The 15,908-nt window shown below is 38.0% G+C and overlaps 2 protein-coding genes across 6 annotated transcripts in view; both read left to right on the top strand.

Moving 5' to 3' along the window:
• The first annotated feature begins 600 nt into the window (after positions 1 to 600).
• The window catches only part of HOXA3 (homeobox A3), a 35,859-nt gene continuing 20,551 nt past the window's right edge, over positions 601 to 15,908 (top strand). For 3 of the 5 annotated variants that reach the window (XM_065583396.1, XM_065583395.1, XM_065583397.1), the window contains exons 1-2: positions 601 to 1,057; positions 14,697 to 14,879. The gene's annotated coding sequence lies outside the window, so the exon portion shown is untranslated. The remainder of the gene's footprint in view (positions 1,058 to 14,696; positions 14,880 to 15,908) is intronic. The other 2 variants (XM_065583390.1, XM_065583391.1) reach the window with 1 other exon arrangement.
• HOXA4 (homeobox A4) lies at positions 11,145 to 13,260 on the top strand. The gene is made up of 2 exons (XM_005296982.4): positions 11,145 to 11,809; positions 12,228 to 13,260. Exons 1-2 carry the CDS (start codon positions 11,242 to 11,244, stop codon positions 12,554 to 12,556), a joined length of 897 nt encoding a protein of 298 aa, XP_005297039.1. The 5' UTR covers positions 11,145 to 11,241; the 3' UTR covers positions 12,557 to 13,260.

Here is a 15,908-nt window from a genome sequence, read left to right as displayed (position 1 = left end):
GTCTGGCTGTTTGAGCAAACTGTGATCAGCTTTTTTTTTTTTTGTATTTGTTTTTTAAAAAAAAAACTGACTGGAAACAAACAGACAAAAATAAATAAATAAACTTTCTATTGTAAGTTTTCGTGATCTGATTTCGAAGCTGTACTTCCTGATTTGCTGATTTTTTTCTTAAACAGTGCAGATTTTTGTAACATTTTACCTGGATAGGACTTTATGCTACACTTTGCAAATGATACAAGTGCAATTATCCGACACCAATCCTTTTAATTGAAAGTTTGACCATAAGTTCCTCCTTAATGGTTTCTCGTTAGGTCGAAAGCTGCATTGCAGAACCACAATCAACACTCTCTGTGGGTGAATAAACTGGTAGCTGGTTGGTGATTGTTGAAAAACATGTGCTTTGTTAAAATACACTCCCAACCCCAGAGCGTGTTTACCTTGCTATATAATTACTCGTGTGGTTTAATTAAGTATATTTGCAGGAGCCACATCAGAGATCTTTGCGTCTATAAGCAACACCCTATAGCCACCTTCCCGCTTTTCACCCTTTAAAGATATTTGTTTTTTTCTCTACAATTAGTTTTCTATAAATGTAATGTTACTTACCCCATCAGAGCTTGAATGGTTAACTCTTCAGAGCTTCTAAGAGCAACTAGAGATTTGCACATTTACTGACTGGTTACACTGATGCCTTCCCTTAAAAGTTATAAAACAGTAAACTTTATAAGCCCCAGTTCCGGCTATATGACATTTGGGTGCCAAATGAATAGGGTTTTGTCTATGAATTAGATCGTAAAATCATCCATAGCACAGACAGATAGGCTCACTGGCTATAAAAAGTCACGTGGTGCCATTAAAGTAAGTTTTATGGTTTTGGGGAGTTGACATCCAACATTATATACCACATAACATATAATCTCGCTGACGCTGGACTTCATTTGACTCTTTTGCAGGCTACGTGTGCCTCCTGGTCATTCAAATTGTCAGTTTTAGGTACAGAAGTATCCAAATCACAAGTTCTCAGTGTTCTATGAAAAATGGCTCCTTACAAGTCAAGGTAAGTTTTATGCACAAGTTCCTTAAAGTTTATTTGTACAGTGGAGAACTGGACTCTTTCTGGCTGGATCCTTCCAGGACTGTCACATTGAATTCAGAAATGCAGAATAATCTACTAAGGATACAGGTTTCGTTGAAAAGTTTTCCCCTCTCTGATTCTAACATTCAGCAGCTAGCTCTATATTTTAACAATCAAATCAAAGTAAACCACAATAAGCGTTTTTGGCAGAGATGGATTTTGAGGCCTAACTTTAATTACTTTGACTACTGCAGAAGATAATTACTTCCTTTGCTTCATAGACTTTCCAGTTTGGAAAGGTTTTGTTTAGCAAAGAGTAGATACTGCAGCGAATTTTTTAAAGGGAATTACATGGGTTGATATTATTTGAGAAGTGTCTTATAGAGGCATGATAACCTGTAGGTGTGCCGATGTGGTTGTAATCTTTGGATTGGAAAATATTTTGCACACCAAAGCAAGCATTAAAATGGCATAGATTGAATTTTCGTGTTTAGGATTCCTCTTTACTGCTCTGTGTTATATAGATAGCTATATCTATATGACTGTGTATCCATATGTGTATACGTGGAATGTGCGGTCACTCATAGCCACTTACAACTTTGTTATACCTTTTTCCAGAGACAGTATACATTTTTTGTATTTCTGCTGTTTTTTTCTAAGGAAACACATTGACTGTAACTTGTAACGTTAATACAAGCTACTACAAGTCACAATGCTGTAAATTATGAAATACAGACCAGGTTATAGACAATTGTAAATAACCCCGTCTCTATCTAGCTACAGATATTATTGGCTAGCAATTGTGAGGTAGGCCCCAGCTGCGTGTTTACTTCAACATTCTTTTTATTTAAGTAGACTATTCTCACCAGAGTGTGATTACTCAGCAGTAAACTTTATGGCCGGATTTAACTTTAGTCTTTGAATTTTCAGGGGCTGAATGAAAGGGCGAAAGAAACTTTCACTTTCTCTCCGTCTCTCTCCTTCTTTGTAGAACTAGAGCCAGATCCTGAAAATACTTACTCACAAGATCATTGCTTAGGTGAGTAGTCTCACTGAACCCATTAGGACTATTGGGGTGATGACTACTCAGTTGAGTAAAGGTTTGAAGGATTAAGCCCAGAGACTGTAAATACAAATTTTGACATCTATCTATCTATCTATCTATCTATCTATCTATCTATCTATCTATCTATCTATCTAATTTTTGGTCATTTTGGAGTACACCAGACTCAACAGAGTTCTCTAAAACTGCAGTGCAATGATGTTATTTTTCCTGACATGTCATAAATTCGAGATTAAAAAGAACGGATTTGTTTGTCACTAGATGATTTCTGGCTTTATTTTGTTAGATTCCTTTCTCTTTGAGTATTGTTAATTTTCGTAATATACGATAGCTGAAACTATTATTAAAATGGCAGAAAGGTGTTAAAATTCAGGAGAATTATGAAGATTATTATTTGCACCTTTATAACATAATACCTCCGCAAGGTCTAAGAATGAAATAGAAAATTCATTCTACCTTTGTTTTAATTTTTTCAAATAATCAAGGGTACACATTGATAAAACACTATCATATATTCATGGTTAACCCCGAGAGCTACTCCAAAAGTTATGGTAGGTTTACAAACTTTTAATATTTTGAGTTCATTCCCAACATAAGATAAAAAGTTTTAGGTACTTTTGTGTTTTAGTATCTTTCTATGAACACTAGATAATGACATTTGCTTATCATTCCTATAATAAAATGGAAAAGAGGTAGACTTTAAAAGTGCATTCTTTATTGCACTTTATAGCCAAAGTACAATCTAGAATAATTCCCATAACAAACAGCTGGCAGTTTCATGGTACACAAATATAACAGATTCAATATTAGGAATACAGCAAAGTTATATTTGATAGGAATACATTTAATTATATGTCATAATACCCAGGCAGTGTTTAATGGCAAAAATCATACATAGACTAGTTTATAAGTTTTGACTTCTTTCATATATTGGTGGTTTTCTGAAGAAAAAGCTCTTATTTCTGCTATTTCGTAGATTAAAACTAAAGATAATCGTTTGAATATCTCAGTTTCTTAGCTTCATTGTGAGAACTGGATATTCATCATAGGGCAAATGTACTTAAATTCTTTTTAAGGGACCTTAATGTCATCTGAGGTTGTGAATTGTCAGTGAAGGAAGTAAATAATTTGCTACCAACATGACATTATTTGAATTTTAGCTTCTTAAGCATGCTATATATGAGATACAGTGTGGACATTTTGGGTATTGTGAAAATATCCCAATATTTACAGATACATTCTGTAAGGAACTACGAGACTCACTCTTGAGACACAAAATAAAGTTGATTGAAAAATTACTACAACTGTAAAGTATTTCTAGCCTTGAATCACCCTCTCAAAGTTATGACAGCTTGAATCCTCTTAAAACAGAAATGCGTCAAGATTTTATAATCCAGACTGGAACGGAAAACTCAGATACCTTCAAAACGCAAAACTCCAAAAACCTTTCACAGATCCTAACTGTCTTCTGAGGGGAAGTTGCTGGTTCCTTCGTAGAGAATGATCATTTGGAATCAAGATTTAGTTCTTTTCTGTGCATATTATTTTTCTACGGTATTTTTGGACTCAGTGCACTTGAGTTTATTTTACTGAAATCATCGCAAGTGGTGGTCTACTTGGTATTAAAATACAATTTACTAACTTCTCTGAAAGAAATACGTTAGTGTAGTGTGTCCTGTCTCAGCATAAGGCCAATTAAAGTTTAGGCAACCCGTTTGTGCGTATACCTAGTAATTTATAAGTCTTGACTTTCACTAAACTATAACATGTCTTGTGAAAGGCAAATAATTTTAGGTTGATAGATTTGTCTGAGCCCTACACACGTACTAATTATTAAACATAGCGAAATTACGATTCTCCCATTTCCTTACATTTAGTAAGGGTGTGTCTGTAGAAGGGTGAGAATACAAATGTTTTCTGTCTGCTCTATGGGAAATTAACTGTAACAGATTCATATGGGCTGATCATGATTTTCGATTTCAAATCGTACGTACTGGAGGAATGTATTTTCCTGTCACAGCTGGTACAGATATAATAAATTAAATATGAATAAACCTTCTGACCAAGATAAGAAATCTCTTTCCCCCTTATCTTTTTCTCTCTTTTAGGCTTCAGATAGACACAATTCAGTGTCTGAGTTTTTATGAATAGTACAAAGATATGACTCCTACAGTAGCCTGCTTATATTTGAAAGTATTCTCCTTTATAAATGAAAGCATCCTCGCTAATATTTCTGAGGAAAACAAACACTCATGTACCATCTTAGTCATATGTATATATAGCTGCATATGTACACCATACCACATAAGACATACAGAATGTACAAGATTTGCAAAGGTTTCCCTTTACAGTGCACATACGGAATCTGTCCTATATCCAAAAAAAATGTCTTTTCAATAATAATATTTGTTATGAAGGTTATTGGGTAATTATTGCAATTTTGTGAAACAGTCCTTGCTTGAGGTGAAGTCTGTCTCTGGATAACAAATGGCAGCCCTTGCAGTTCACTGCCAGGTTAAGTAAATGCAGAAAAGATAAATCTGCACACCCTAGGAATCACCAGCAGAGCTCGCTTTAGACCAAGTTCACAGTCAACTCGTTTGCCTAGACAAGGCTTCACAAACAATTAGAGTTTCTTTATTTTTAAATAAAGGCGAAATGACTAAGTACTTAGCAACATATAGCTACATCTTTTCCCCAGTGCTATACAGTACATTCTTTCCGACTCCATGTCCAGAACTTACCAGACTTTCACCTGCAATTGTAACCATATAGCGTCTTTCAGTTAATCTAGTCCCTCCAACGCTGGCGAAAGAGTTTGCAAACTGATTTAACAGCACTTTACAATGGTGAGCATTTTTTTAAAAAATCCAGTTTTCTCAAAACAAACAAACAACAACAAAAACCCCAACAATAACAACAACACAAAAAAAACCCCACACTTAAAAAGCAGGGGGGAAACAGCAGAACCATTGAAACAAACAGTCCAAGTCTCTTGCTCCTAAAAGACGCTGCATAGCTTTTGTATATCTTTGTGGTTAGGGCGTTACAACTGCAGGTCAAAAAGTTGAGGGTCAAAAGTTTACGTTTTGCACCACTCTTAGTCATCCGCCCAGACAGAGTTTGATGTCAATGTTATAGTCGAGATCTTGACTATCAGCACAAAAGATAAAATAGCTTTGAGTTAAGCGTGTATCACAGTATGGACTCCAGGTGAACTCTAGTGGTTGAATGACCTCAATTACCGAGGAAAGGATAGAAAATTCCTCTTTTCAAGAGTAATACATGTTGTATTTCATCTTGAATTATCAGCCACATTTGAGTCTGAATATCTCTGGCTCAGATGCACCAGGTAAACATGAATGTTACTCTAGAACACCAAAACGCGTTCATAGCTGTATTCTTCAATACCATGGTCAGGTAACAAAATGTTTCACACTCCTTAATATAATAGCCTCCTTAAGAGGCTTAATGTAAAGACTTTTCACTTTTCAAAATGTCAGGAACTTAAGACACTAGCAGATCTATTAACATCTGTATCGATCCTAGCAGCGTCTTGTTTTTCCTATAATTTCTGTAGTGAGCACTAAACTGTACTTAATAAGGACATATTGTAGGTAATACTTTCAGGTTATATTTTTAGTCCGAAGGTGAAAATCTAAAATTCAGAATTACGGGGCGATTTGTGATACTAACAGAAATTATTCTGCAAAAAAACCTGACGGCGCTATACAGTTCCATAATTTCAGGGCTATCAAAGCTTTCTGGAATTACTCTCAGACATAAATTGATAGTTAAACAAGTATCAAGGTATTTTTAAGCTGATTTTTTTTGGGTAAAGAGCACTTTCCAAATTGTTGAGAATTGTTCTTGTCTTTAAGACTGTGACAGTGTTGAAGATTTAGCTCTGAAGTTAAGTATGTCAATAAAAAGCAACACACAATATTACACAGAGAAATTGGGAAGGTAATTATAAACCAAATATACAGTGTAGCACATAAATACAGGTCGAAATTATATTGAAGCAGTGTTTTGTTTAAGAGGGAAAGTTTATCCAAAATATTCAGATGTAAAAGGTCTGGGGAATGGGTGTGGGGGGTTATAATGAGGAATTCAGTTGGGAAAAAGTACCTCATTTATATCCATGTTTAGCTGAATTAAGAACAAACAGGCATGGATTATACGATATTCCTAGTTATTTGGATACAAATTAATTATTTGTCAGTGATACTGGTGGATCATTGCAGAAAGCAGGAGTTGTTGAAAATAAATTGTGAGCTGTTTGATTTCAAATCATTGAGAGATATTATTGGAGATTATGCCTACATCGCTTGTATATGACAGCGGTGTGGAAATATATAAATATCATTACACACCGTGTATACATTGTTCATCAAATACTGCTGTTGCCAACTTGTAATAAGATAGTCAGATTGCATATTTGGGTTAAAAAGAATGTTTCCCCCACTTGAGATATTATAGATTACTTTATACTGTTAGATCATTTGTTTGTTGAGAAAAGAAAAGTCTTGATAGTAACCTGAAATATATAACCATTTATATATATTGTTAACGAGTGCTACGTAGATTGTTTCCAAGAATAACAAGTCTTTGATACTCCCTGACCGAAAAGCTGTTAGTATAACTAAATTACACAAAATGAGGGAACTGAAATCTAGTTTCTTACTTACCAAAACAATTATTTTGATGCAAATTCATGTATTCAACATAGTTTAAAATAAAAATATCAATGAAAATATTTTCAGAGTTCAACTGCAACTTCAATAAATATTGACTTATCTCAATTATTGTTTAAATGATTCATTTTTAAAAAGGGAAACAGTGCAGTTATTAATTTGAGATGAACGATTCCTTGCCTTTGTACGTTCATTCTTTGAATGCAGTACACACTGGTCTCTGGTGTAGAGTGTCTGGTCAAAAGACCATTCATTTAAAATTCTAACACAAATCACATTTTGTGTGTGTTTATTTAACCATGCCGGTATAGAGCAAGCAAATCACTCCAAACATCCAGTTGTTAGAACATATTCAGTGCCAGTGAAGTAATCGCTTTATAAAATAATGAACTTGGGGGCCAAAATTCAACCATTGCCCCAATCTTGACAATTTAAAGCAACCGTTTCGCATGTTAGTTTCAAAGTTAACAAATGTTAAACTGCTTAACTGTCTTGCGGGCTTTTATGATTCCCAAAGAAGAAAGGAGAGATACAGTCGATACATTCCATAACGTTTACATTTTCCCGCTATTTTTTCTTAATTTTCCCTTAGAAGTAGTGACCTGGGCAAAGCACCCTGCTATCTAAAAGACACTGTTATAGACCTTTTAGAAAAACTAAGTCCAAGGCCGAGGTGAACTTCAGGTCACCGCGTCTAACAAATATGAAAATGTCGGCTGGTGAAGGGCACGCCTTGTTGTTTAACAAAGACTGTCAATGTGTAAGATTAATAAGAAACAAAATGCACACGGTGTCACTTTTCGGTCACTTTGAAACTTGGGACAGGGTTGCATTCAAGAGGGAAAGCTGGGGCTAAATATATTCAAAATGGTTCAAATCAGATTCAAACCAGGCTGCTCGCGAGTCTCCCTCTGTCCACCCTCTCTGGTGCATGGACACGTTAAAAAGTGTAATTGAATTATTATTTTTTAATTCTTTGGTTGTAAAACTATTTTATCCGCACGCATGGAAGTCAGCAGATGTGCTTGTATGTTTCACAAGAACTCTTTTAGACTGTTTGGGTATGCATGAGATTGGAGCCTGTTGGTGCATGAAGATTAGATATCGCACTATCAACTTCGTTTCAGTGAATTCCCAATCTCGTCTATCGCAAGATTCAGCTGGTAAACTTTGGGTCCTATGTTAATTGTTTAAGCGTGTGAAATATGGTCTTATTTCTTAAATAAAAAATAAAGTTTTTTTGTTTTGTTTGTTTGTTTGTTTGTTTGTTTGTTTTTAAAGCTGGGATGGTGCTACAAGTTGGGTAACGGGAAATATCTGAGGATGGTTCTGAGATTGTTTATTACATCCATAAATCTTGCAGTAAAATGTCGAAATGGCCGTGTGTAAGATAACACTTGGTGGTCTTGGCTGGGTTCTTGTTTATGATAACAAAACCACAAAGACAAGGAACAGGCCTTTGGAGATCCTGCATAAGCACATCTTCACAGGCTGCTAGAACCACAGGAAAAACATGCTTCATCTGAGCAGCTGAGGTCACCTTGTAGATTTACAATCGCATGCAAAATTGTATTATTTTCTGTTTCACTGAGAAACGCAGCTACACAGTAGAAAGAAGTACAGTTGAACAAGTATACTTTGAAGTCTAATCACGGTAAATATTATTAATCAGAACCTGGGAAGCTCTCCGAATACAAAACTCAGCATACAAAATAAGGTACCAGCTTTCGTTGTATTTTACTGAGGTTTTGAAGTATGGTAGTTACTAGAGTATTCTGGCCATCATAACTAAGGAGCTCCCTTATATTAGGAGGATAATATTTAGGGTAACCCAATTTAATGCAATTATGCGCGCCTACGCATATTTGTATGCATGAATCTGTGTATGAATGTACAGCTGTGCGCCGAAAACAACGTACTGTGGGTCTCTAGCAATCTCATCTTCTTGCCACACTGTAAGCGTTAGCTTTATTATTTTAATAGATATTTGGGTTTCGCCGAAAAATAGTCCCCAACAATCTAGTCCTTCCTGTGCATACTGCAATTTGTTGTGTTGAATTTGTTGTGGATGTTAGACGCCTATGGCGTGTGTAACCATATTTTCTTCTACATACAAGGTAAATAGAGAAAGATATTTTCCACACCAGTTAAAGAGTTGCATAGACGTTTAGTAGGAAATGAGTTGAACAAGTATAGTTTGAAGTCTAATCACGGTAAATATTATGTGCTTTAACTCTCTTTGCAAATTAGACATTAGATATTAGGAAAAATGAGTAATTGTTTATGTAAGTATCACAGTATGTTGGAAATGTTCAAAGATACACCAGATGGTCTGCAATATATGTATATGTTTATAATATAAAATAATGCAGTATACGTGTGTCAGTATCTAGTTAGACCTAACATATATTAAATTATAATTTTATATTTATATAATGTTATCTATTGAACTGCAAAAGACAACAATCTGAATTTAAGCAATGATAGCTACTATGAGGAAAAAGATCTAAATTGTATTAGCATTTTTGCTTTATATATTCAGTTAGATGCATTTTCCTATTTTCGAAGGTGAGACTATCCATTCAGGAACAATGCTCCTGAAGAGGGTGGCAAATATTTGTATTCGATTTTCTATAAACCAGCCAACCAACAAAAATATAAAATAAATTCTAAAAAGTTCAGTATTAACTCCAAACATACAACAGCAGATGGAATTCATAAGTAATCTATTATTTTAAAATAATGGTGTAATTAGTTTAACTATCAAATTTCAATTATCTAAGGTCAGGCGGTTGCCTCTTTTCCTTCCTGAGCTGCAAATATTGTTAGCAGACTAATTTTTAGCAATTTAGAAGTCAGAGTTTTTTCTGCATTCTAATTTCAGTATTGTAGGCTACTTTCTGAAAGATGTCAGTGAATTCTCCTATAATAAAAACCCCAAACCAAATCAACTTAAACCAAAACACACAAAAACCCAAAACGTAAATTTGTAGTTTGGGAAATGCTCTCACTGGGAGAGAAATATTCCCAGTTAGTCCTTTCATTTTATTGAACATTTTTTTTCTTTCTTTCTTTCTTTCTTTCTTTCTTTCTTTCTTTCTTTCTTTCTTTCTTTCTTTCTTTCTTTCTTTCTTTCTTTCTTTCTTCGCTAACTATATCGTTAATGGCACACAGCACCGCTAATTAATCTATTTGGCCCTTCCTCCCTTTCATATCAACTTCTGAATCTAGTTATATGTTATCACAGCTCGCAATCTACAAAGGGATAAAAGATTATCTAATAACTAAATTATCATACAATAACAACGTTTAAAAGCGCTGGGGACAGATCATAGAGAAACAAATACTGATTTGCAATTAGTTGGCCTCTATTTCACAGGATCTAGCAGTCTCATTTCCACCTTGATATATAATGTATGCCCAATCCTAAATCAAGTGATTTTGAAATGGAGAGTTGTAAACTATTGTCATTGTATCAGAGGGGTAGCCGTGTTAGTCTGGATCTGTAAAAAGCAACAAAGAATCCTGTGGCACCGTAAAGACTAACAGATGTATTGGAACATAAGCTTTCGTGGGTGAAAACCCACTTTGTGAGACGCATGCCATTGTCATTGTATTTAATGTATTATGCAATGTCAATTTCTTTTTCTGTATGCTACATTTTAGTTTCTCGTTGATTTCTGATCCGCCCCCCATCTTTCCTCCCCTCTCCTTCTTCTCCGCCCCCCTCCAAAAAAATGCTAGAGAAATAAAATATTTGTGCCCAGGATGAATTTACGACTGGTAGCGCCGAATTTAGGTCTCTCTCCGTTCCACAGGGAAGAGGGGGAAATAATTGGCCACAATAAGCAGCAATCACAGTGTAGCAAAGCTCAAACTCGCGTGGCTTTGAGCAAAATCTTGTTCTCCTGTTTTAAGAGTCCGAGGCCACCCATTTGAGAGGTATCTGGTCGAACTGCGGGTTTAGGGAAGGTGGTTGGTGCGATGGATACTAGGATGCGCCTCGGATTTCGCTCCCCTTTCTGGCTGCGCAGTTTTTTACCATTGCTGGGACCTCTCTCCCCAGCACCGTAAGAGACGGTTTGGGCTGCTCCTGCTGCTGCCCTGGGCTCCCCCGGCACTCACCATCTTTCCATTTCCTGATCCGGGGTCCGCAAACAGCGCAGCAATTGGCCCTGCCGGTCAGGTGGTGATGTGTGTGTGTGTGTGTGTATGTGTGTGTTGTGCGCTCGGATTGGGGGGGGGGGGAGGCCCAAACTTTGGCAGCCGGCACTTGACAGCGGCGAGAGGAGGAGGGGGAGGGAGGGAGGAAGGGCGGGGGAGGGGGTTGAGGGGGGAGGGGCTTCGCGGAGCCCAGAAAAACGACAACGCGAGAAAAATTAGTATTTTTGCACTTCAACAAATTAATGACCATGAGTTCGTTTTTGATAAACTCCAACTACATCGAGCCCAAATTCCCGCCCTGCGAGGAGTATTCGCAGCACAGCAGCGCCAGCAGCAGCAGCAGCACCTACCACCACCACCACCAGCCGCACCTGCACCAGCACCCAGCGCACCCGGGCCAGTCTCTCCCCGACTACTACCAGCGGCCCAGCAGAGACCCTGGATACCAGCCACCACCGCCACCTCCTCCTCCTCCTCCTCCCGAGGCGCTCTACCCCGCGCAGCCACCCGGCTACTCCGAGGCGCCCTACAGCTACAGCAGCACCAGCGCCACCCCGGGCCAGGAGCAGCCACCTCCGGGTGCCTCTCCTCCACCGCCTCCTCCACCGAAGGGGCACCATGTCCAGTCCCAGCCCCTGCTCCAAAGCCACGTCCTGCAGCACCAGCGCCACTGCGAAGCAGCCCCCGTCGCCGGGGCCGGGGCCGGGGCCAGCCCAGGGTGCCCCCTCCTGCCTGACAAGAGCCTGCCTGGCCTCAAAGGCAAAGAGCCCGTGGTCTACCCCTGGATGAAGAAGATCCATGTGAGCACTGGTGAGTGGGACTGCCTGGGGAGGAGGAAGAGGAGGAGGAGGAGGAGGAGGAGAGGACACTGAAAGTGCTGCAGGGTTGGGTTGGGTTTTTATGTGTGCGCGTTTCCTAATACAAACGTGAGAAACCTTTTGTATCCGGGGTCCTTTATCGAGAGATTTACGAGACGCCAAACCGTTAGGGCAGTAATTATAGCCCCCATAAATTTAATTGCCCTGCCAATGGCTCTGGGCCATGTGTCTTTGAAGCTTTTCTTCCACCCAAATGCCCATCACCATTTTTTATTGCTCTTCAATTGTTTCCTATTGTCAATAGCCTGTGAAACATTTTCTTGCAGTTATGTCTCTGATTTGAACCTGGTGTCAAGTTATTATATAATGATTATGTTCAATTGCTTTTTTTTGTGTGTGTGTGTGTTCAGTCAATCCCAATTACACTGGAGGGGAACCCAAGAGGTCTCGAACTGCCTACACCAGACAACAAGTCTTAGAGCTGGAGAAGGAGTTCCATTTTAACCGTTACCTGACCAGGAGGCGACGCATTGAGATAGCACATACACTTTGTCTCTCGGAGCGCCAGGTCAAGATTTGGTTTCAGAACAGGAGGATGAAATGGAAGAAAGATCACAAACTGCCTAACACTAAGATGCGCTCCTCAAATCCATCTACTGCTAGTCAGCAAGCCAAAGCACAGACACAGGGCCACCACCATCAACTCGATGGGTCAACACCCAACTCATCAGCCCTTTAATGATTTTTATATTTGTTTTTTTCAGTTGCCTATTTTTGTTGTTGACCATTTGGACCAAAACAACTGTATACAGAATCAGAAGAAATGTGCCCTGTACAGGGTACATGTTGAAACCAAAACATGGACAAATTGTCTACACTGTACAGACATAATGGTTCCATTCCCATCATTCTTTCGTATTTATGAAAATACGCTGTACTTTCCGTGTCACAGAGCGCTGGATGCTGTAATGGATGAATTCTGTACCCAAGAAGGACTCTTTTGTACATAACACTTTAAAAATAAAATAGTTAAAATAATAATTCGTGAAACACTTGTGTAAGACATTGACTTGAGTTGTGTTGTTTGGTGCAATGTTCGTGGATTCTCCAGTATACGCAGACAGAAGAAACCAAATTTTATGTCATGGAGATTTTATGAAAACTGTCCCATTACAGTCTGACAGGCAATGTTTAATGTAACAAGAGTTATTTAATTGTTTTTAAGCGTAGCCACTGCGGTAGTTGTGATATAATCGTTTTCCCCATGTCTCCTATTGCATTTATTTAAAAATATTAAAGGCTGTTGCTGTCTTCCTATCTGGCACGTCTAACTGTTTCGGTCTGTGTACAATTTGTGAATTTTGGTGTGATGTATATATTGCCAATACTGGTAATAAAGAATACTCTGTACAAAAAAAAATAAATTAAAGGCTTCAAACACAAGGTCATGTAATGCTGTTTCCTAAACATTATGCTTTGCTGATCATTTGCCTTCAAATTTAGTTAAAGAGATGCTCATTTTAGTTGCCTGCCTTCACAAAAAATAGTGCCTGCTTGAACAAGTATATGTATTATTTATTGCCTAGATGACTTGTGGCCTGTAGCAACCTTGCCAGAGGTTCAGTCTGTCTATTCATTTACATGTATATGGCTATTCCCACCCTATGCACAGAGAAATAGAGCTTTCACACTGAGTCAATGAACTGAAGTGAACTAATTTACTTTAGTAGAACTAAGACAGCTAACCATGATACACTTTAAAAATATCTGGCCAGTCATTATTTATTCGTTCACTTGGTATTTATTGTGAATTCACTATGAAGAATTAAGGGGCTGTATGGGTGATAAAAGTTTCTTTATTTCAAAGGCATCTATTTTGAAAAGTGTTTGGTGTAAACAGAAAGCCTTAATAATTAAATGAAATCTGGTAAAACCCAGAGGTTTAATCTGGTAAATGTGTTCAGAATGATTCTGGAAAACAGTATTCAGGTGTTTCAAACTCATAGTAACCTTCTAATTGTCAAGGATGTTAAGAAATATACCAAAGGTGGAATTATTACAATAAAATGTATACAATTTATAAGGATTTTCATATCACTTTCTCGAAAGTATCATTGACATTGAAACGTATTAACTGAGCAGAAGAACTTGTAGGCGGAAACTCTACCACTGTTTTTCTGCCAGAAAAAGATTAAAGGCCACATTTTATTCGCCATACTCACGAAAGTATGTCCAGGTACTAAACTGGAGTCGACGAGTCTTCTCACGTGAGTAAGGCGAGCAAGATTTAGTTCCTTTTTTTAAATATATCACAATTCACTCAGTAAGAAAGCACATTGGCACAACAATATCGTGAGCATCACTGCCTGTCCCAGGAACACATACCATTTCAATGAAAAATTTAACATGTCACTGGAAGAGTATATTCAGCTTCAAAGCTATGGCAGTTGTAAATACGTTTAGCAAACAGTGTTGTCTCAATTGAACAACTAACCACCCTGAAAAGTATGTTTCCGTTACCATGCTGCTGTTTACTAAATCCTAAAACGTTTTCCATGTTAGCTGCCCCAATATAAAAGAAACTGAATATATCTGAAAGTGGGGTAACTGCTGGTATCTCTGACTCTCTGCAACGTACAGCTCTTTGTTTTGTTTATTGTGTGGAACATTTCCCCCCAATTTATTTTAAAACCAAATTAGCAGAAATGATCAAAATCCCAAATCAAACGTTTTAATTGAGAATAATTTATTACTGAAGACTATGCCTATAAACCCATTTTCCCTTCGTAAAACTAAATGAAAACACGCGCTGAAAATAGCAATTTTACTGAGTATCATTAATCACCTCCTACAATAAATACTTCTTTGTAATTCAACAGCCGTTCTGAAAGGCATTCTCTTGGAAAAAGTCTGTGAAGACGCAAAGGATTTTCCTGGAAAAAAAATGTGGTCATGTATAAAGACACAGCATCTTGGCTGTCTGCTAAAAAAATGTATACTGTCTTGGTGGAGAATCAGCCCCGGACTGCAAAATATCACATGGCAGATTATCATCATTTAAGGTAAATTTTCATTTGTTCCCCACCCCCTTTTTAAAGCTGCATAGTGTTTGATATGTGAGTGTTACTATGCTTCTCGTGTGATATAATCAGTGTTACAATCACTTAGAAAATTAAATCGCAGACTTTAAACTCTGGCATTGTCCAGCCTTTGCTAGGGCAACCAGAAGAGTTCACTGAAAGGACAAATTTTCTATCCCATTAATTGTTTTTTTAGAGAAGCAGACTGACCCTTCAAACCCTTGACCTTTAAAGACAGTATCCTTTTAAATCCAGCTCTTGGACCTAAATGTCTCTCTTTGGCTGGCTGTCTCTCTCTCTCTCACACACGTATTTATCTGCTCTCGCCACAAAGGAAAGCGGCACAAAATGCTAAAGGTGGAAGTTTGTCAATATTTCAAATAAAGACAAAATCAGGTCTGAGTCACTTTAATTGTCACAGTTAGAGCCAAGCCGTTAACCTCCGCCCCTTCCCACCAAGAAAAATGGTAGTTTTTCAAGGTCTCCCTTCCAGTTTCTACTGCAATCTCTAATATACCTGGTGTTTTATTACAAGAGGAACTCATCTGTGACAAGCAGCGCGCAGTATTTAATAACTATAACCATTCTCCATTGAATGTTTAGCCAGGGCTCTGACATTTTTTGGTATACTCTGCGCCCTATGGACTGCTTCTTGGGTTTTGTAAATGGGTGGGGGATGGGTGGTGGAGGAAGGAAGGTGGAGGTCTTGACAAGCTTGTCAGGAGACTCCATCTTTCTTTTCCTCTCCTTAGCCCGAGCCTCCATCCCAACCCTGAAGTCTGATCATGCGCCCGATCCTGCATTCCCTTACTCACGAGTCACGCCAACAGCGCTTACTCATTCCAGTAGACCCACTGAAACCAACAGACTACTGGCGCCAGGAAAGCTTGGCAGCATCGCTGCGTTAGCATCTCTACTTTAGGACACTCTATGATACCATTCCATGACAGCCATGACATGAATCGACTTGAAGAGTAATAAACAAAAAGATTGGGGGTTCTTTCTGTGATT

This window comes from Chrysemys picta, chromosome 2 (genome assembly GCF_011386835.1).
Source record: "Chrysemys picta bellii isolate R12L10 chromosome 2, ASM1138683v2, whole genome shotgun sequence".
In the NCBI taxonomy this organism is placed as follows: domain Eukaryota; kingdom Metazoa; phylum Chordata; order Testudines; family Emydidae; genus Chrysemys; species Chrysemys picta.
This window is presented reverse-complemented; position numbering and strand designations above follow the sequence as displayed.

Coding starts and splice junctions, on each gene's coding strand:
- HOXA4 (XM_005296982.4), top strand. CDS start 11,242: ATGACCATGAGTTCGTTTTTGATAAACTCCAACTACATCGAGCCCAAA. Junction 11,810..12,227: donor GAAGATCCATGTGAGCACTG/GTGAGTGGGACT, acceptor GTGTGTGTTCAG/TCAATCCCAATTACACTGGA.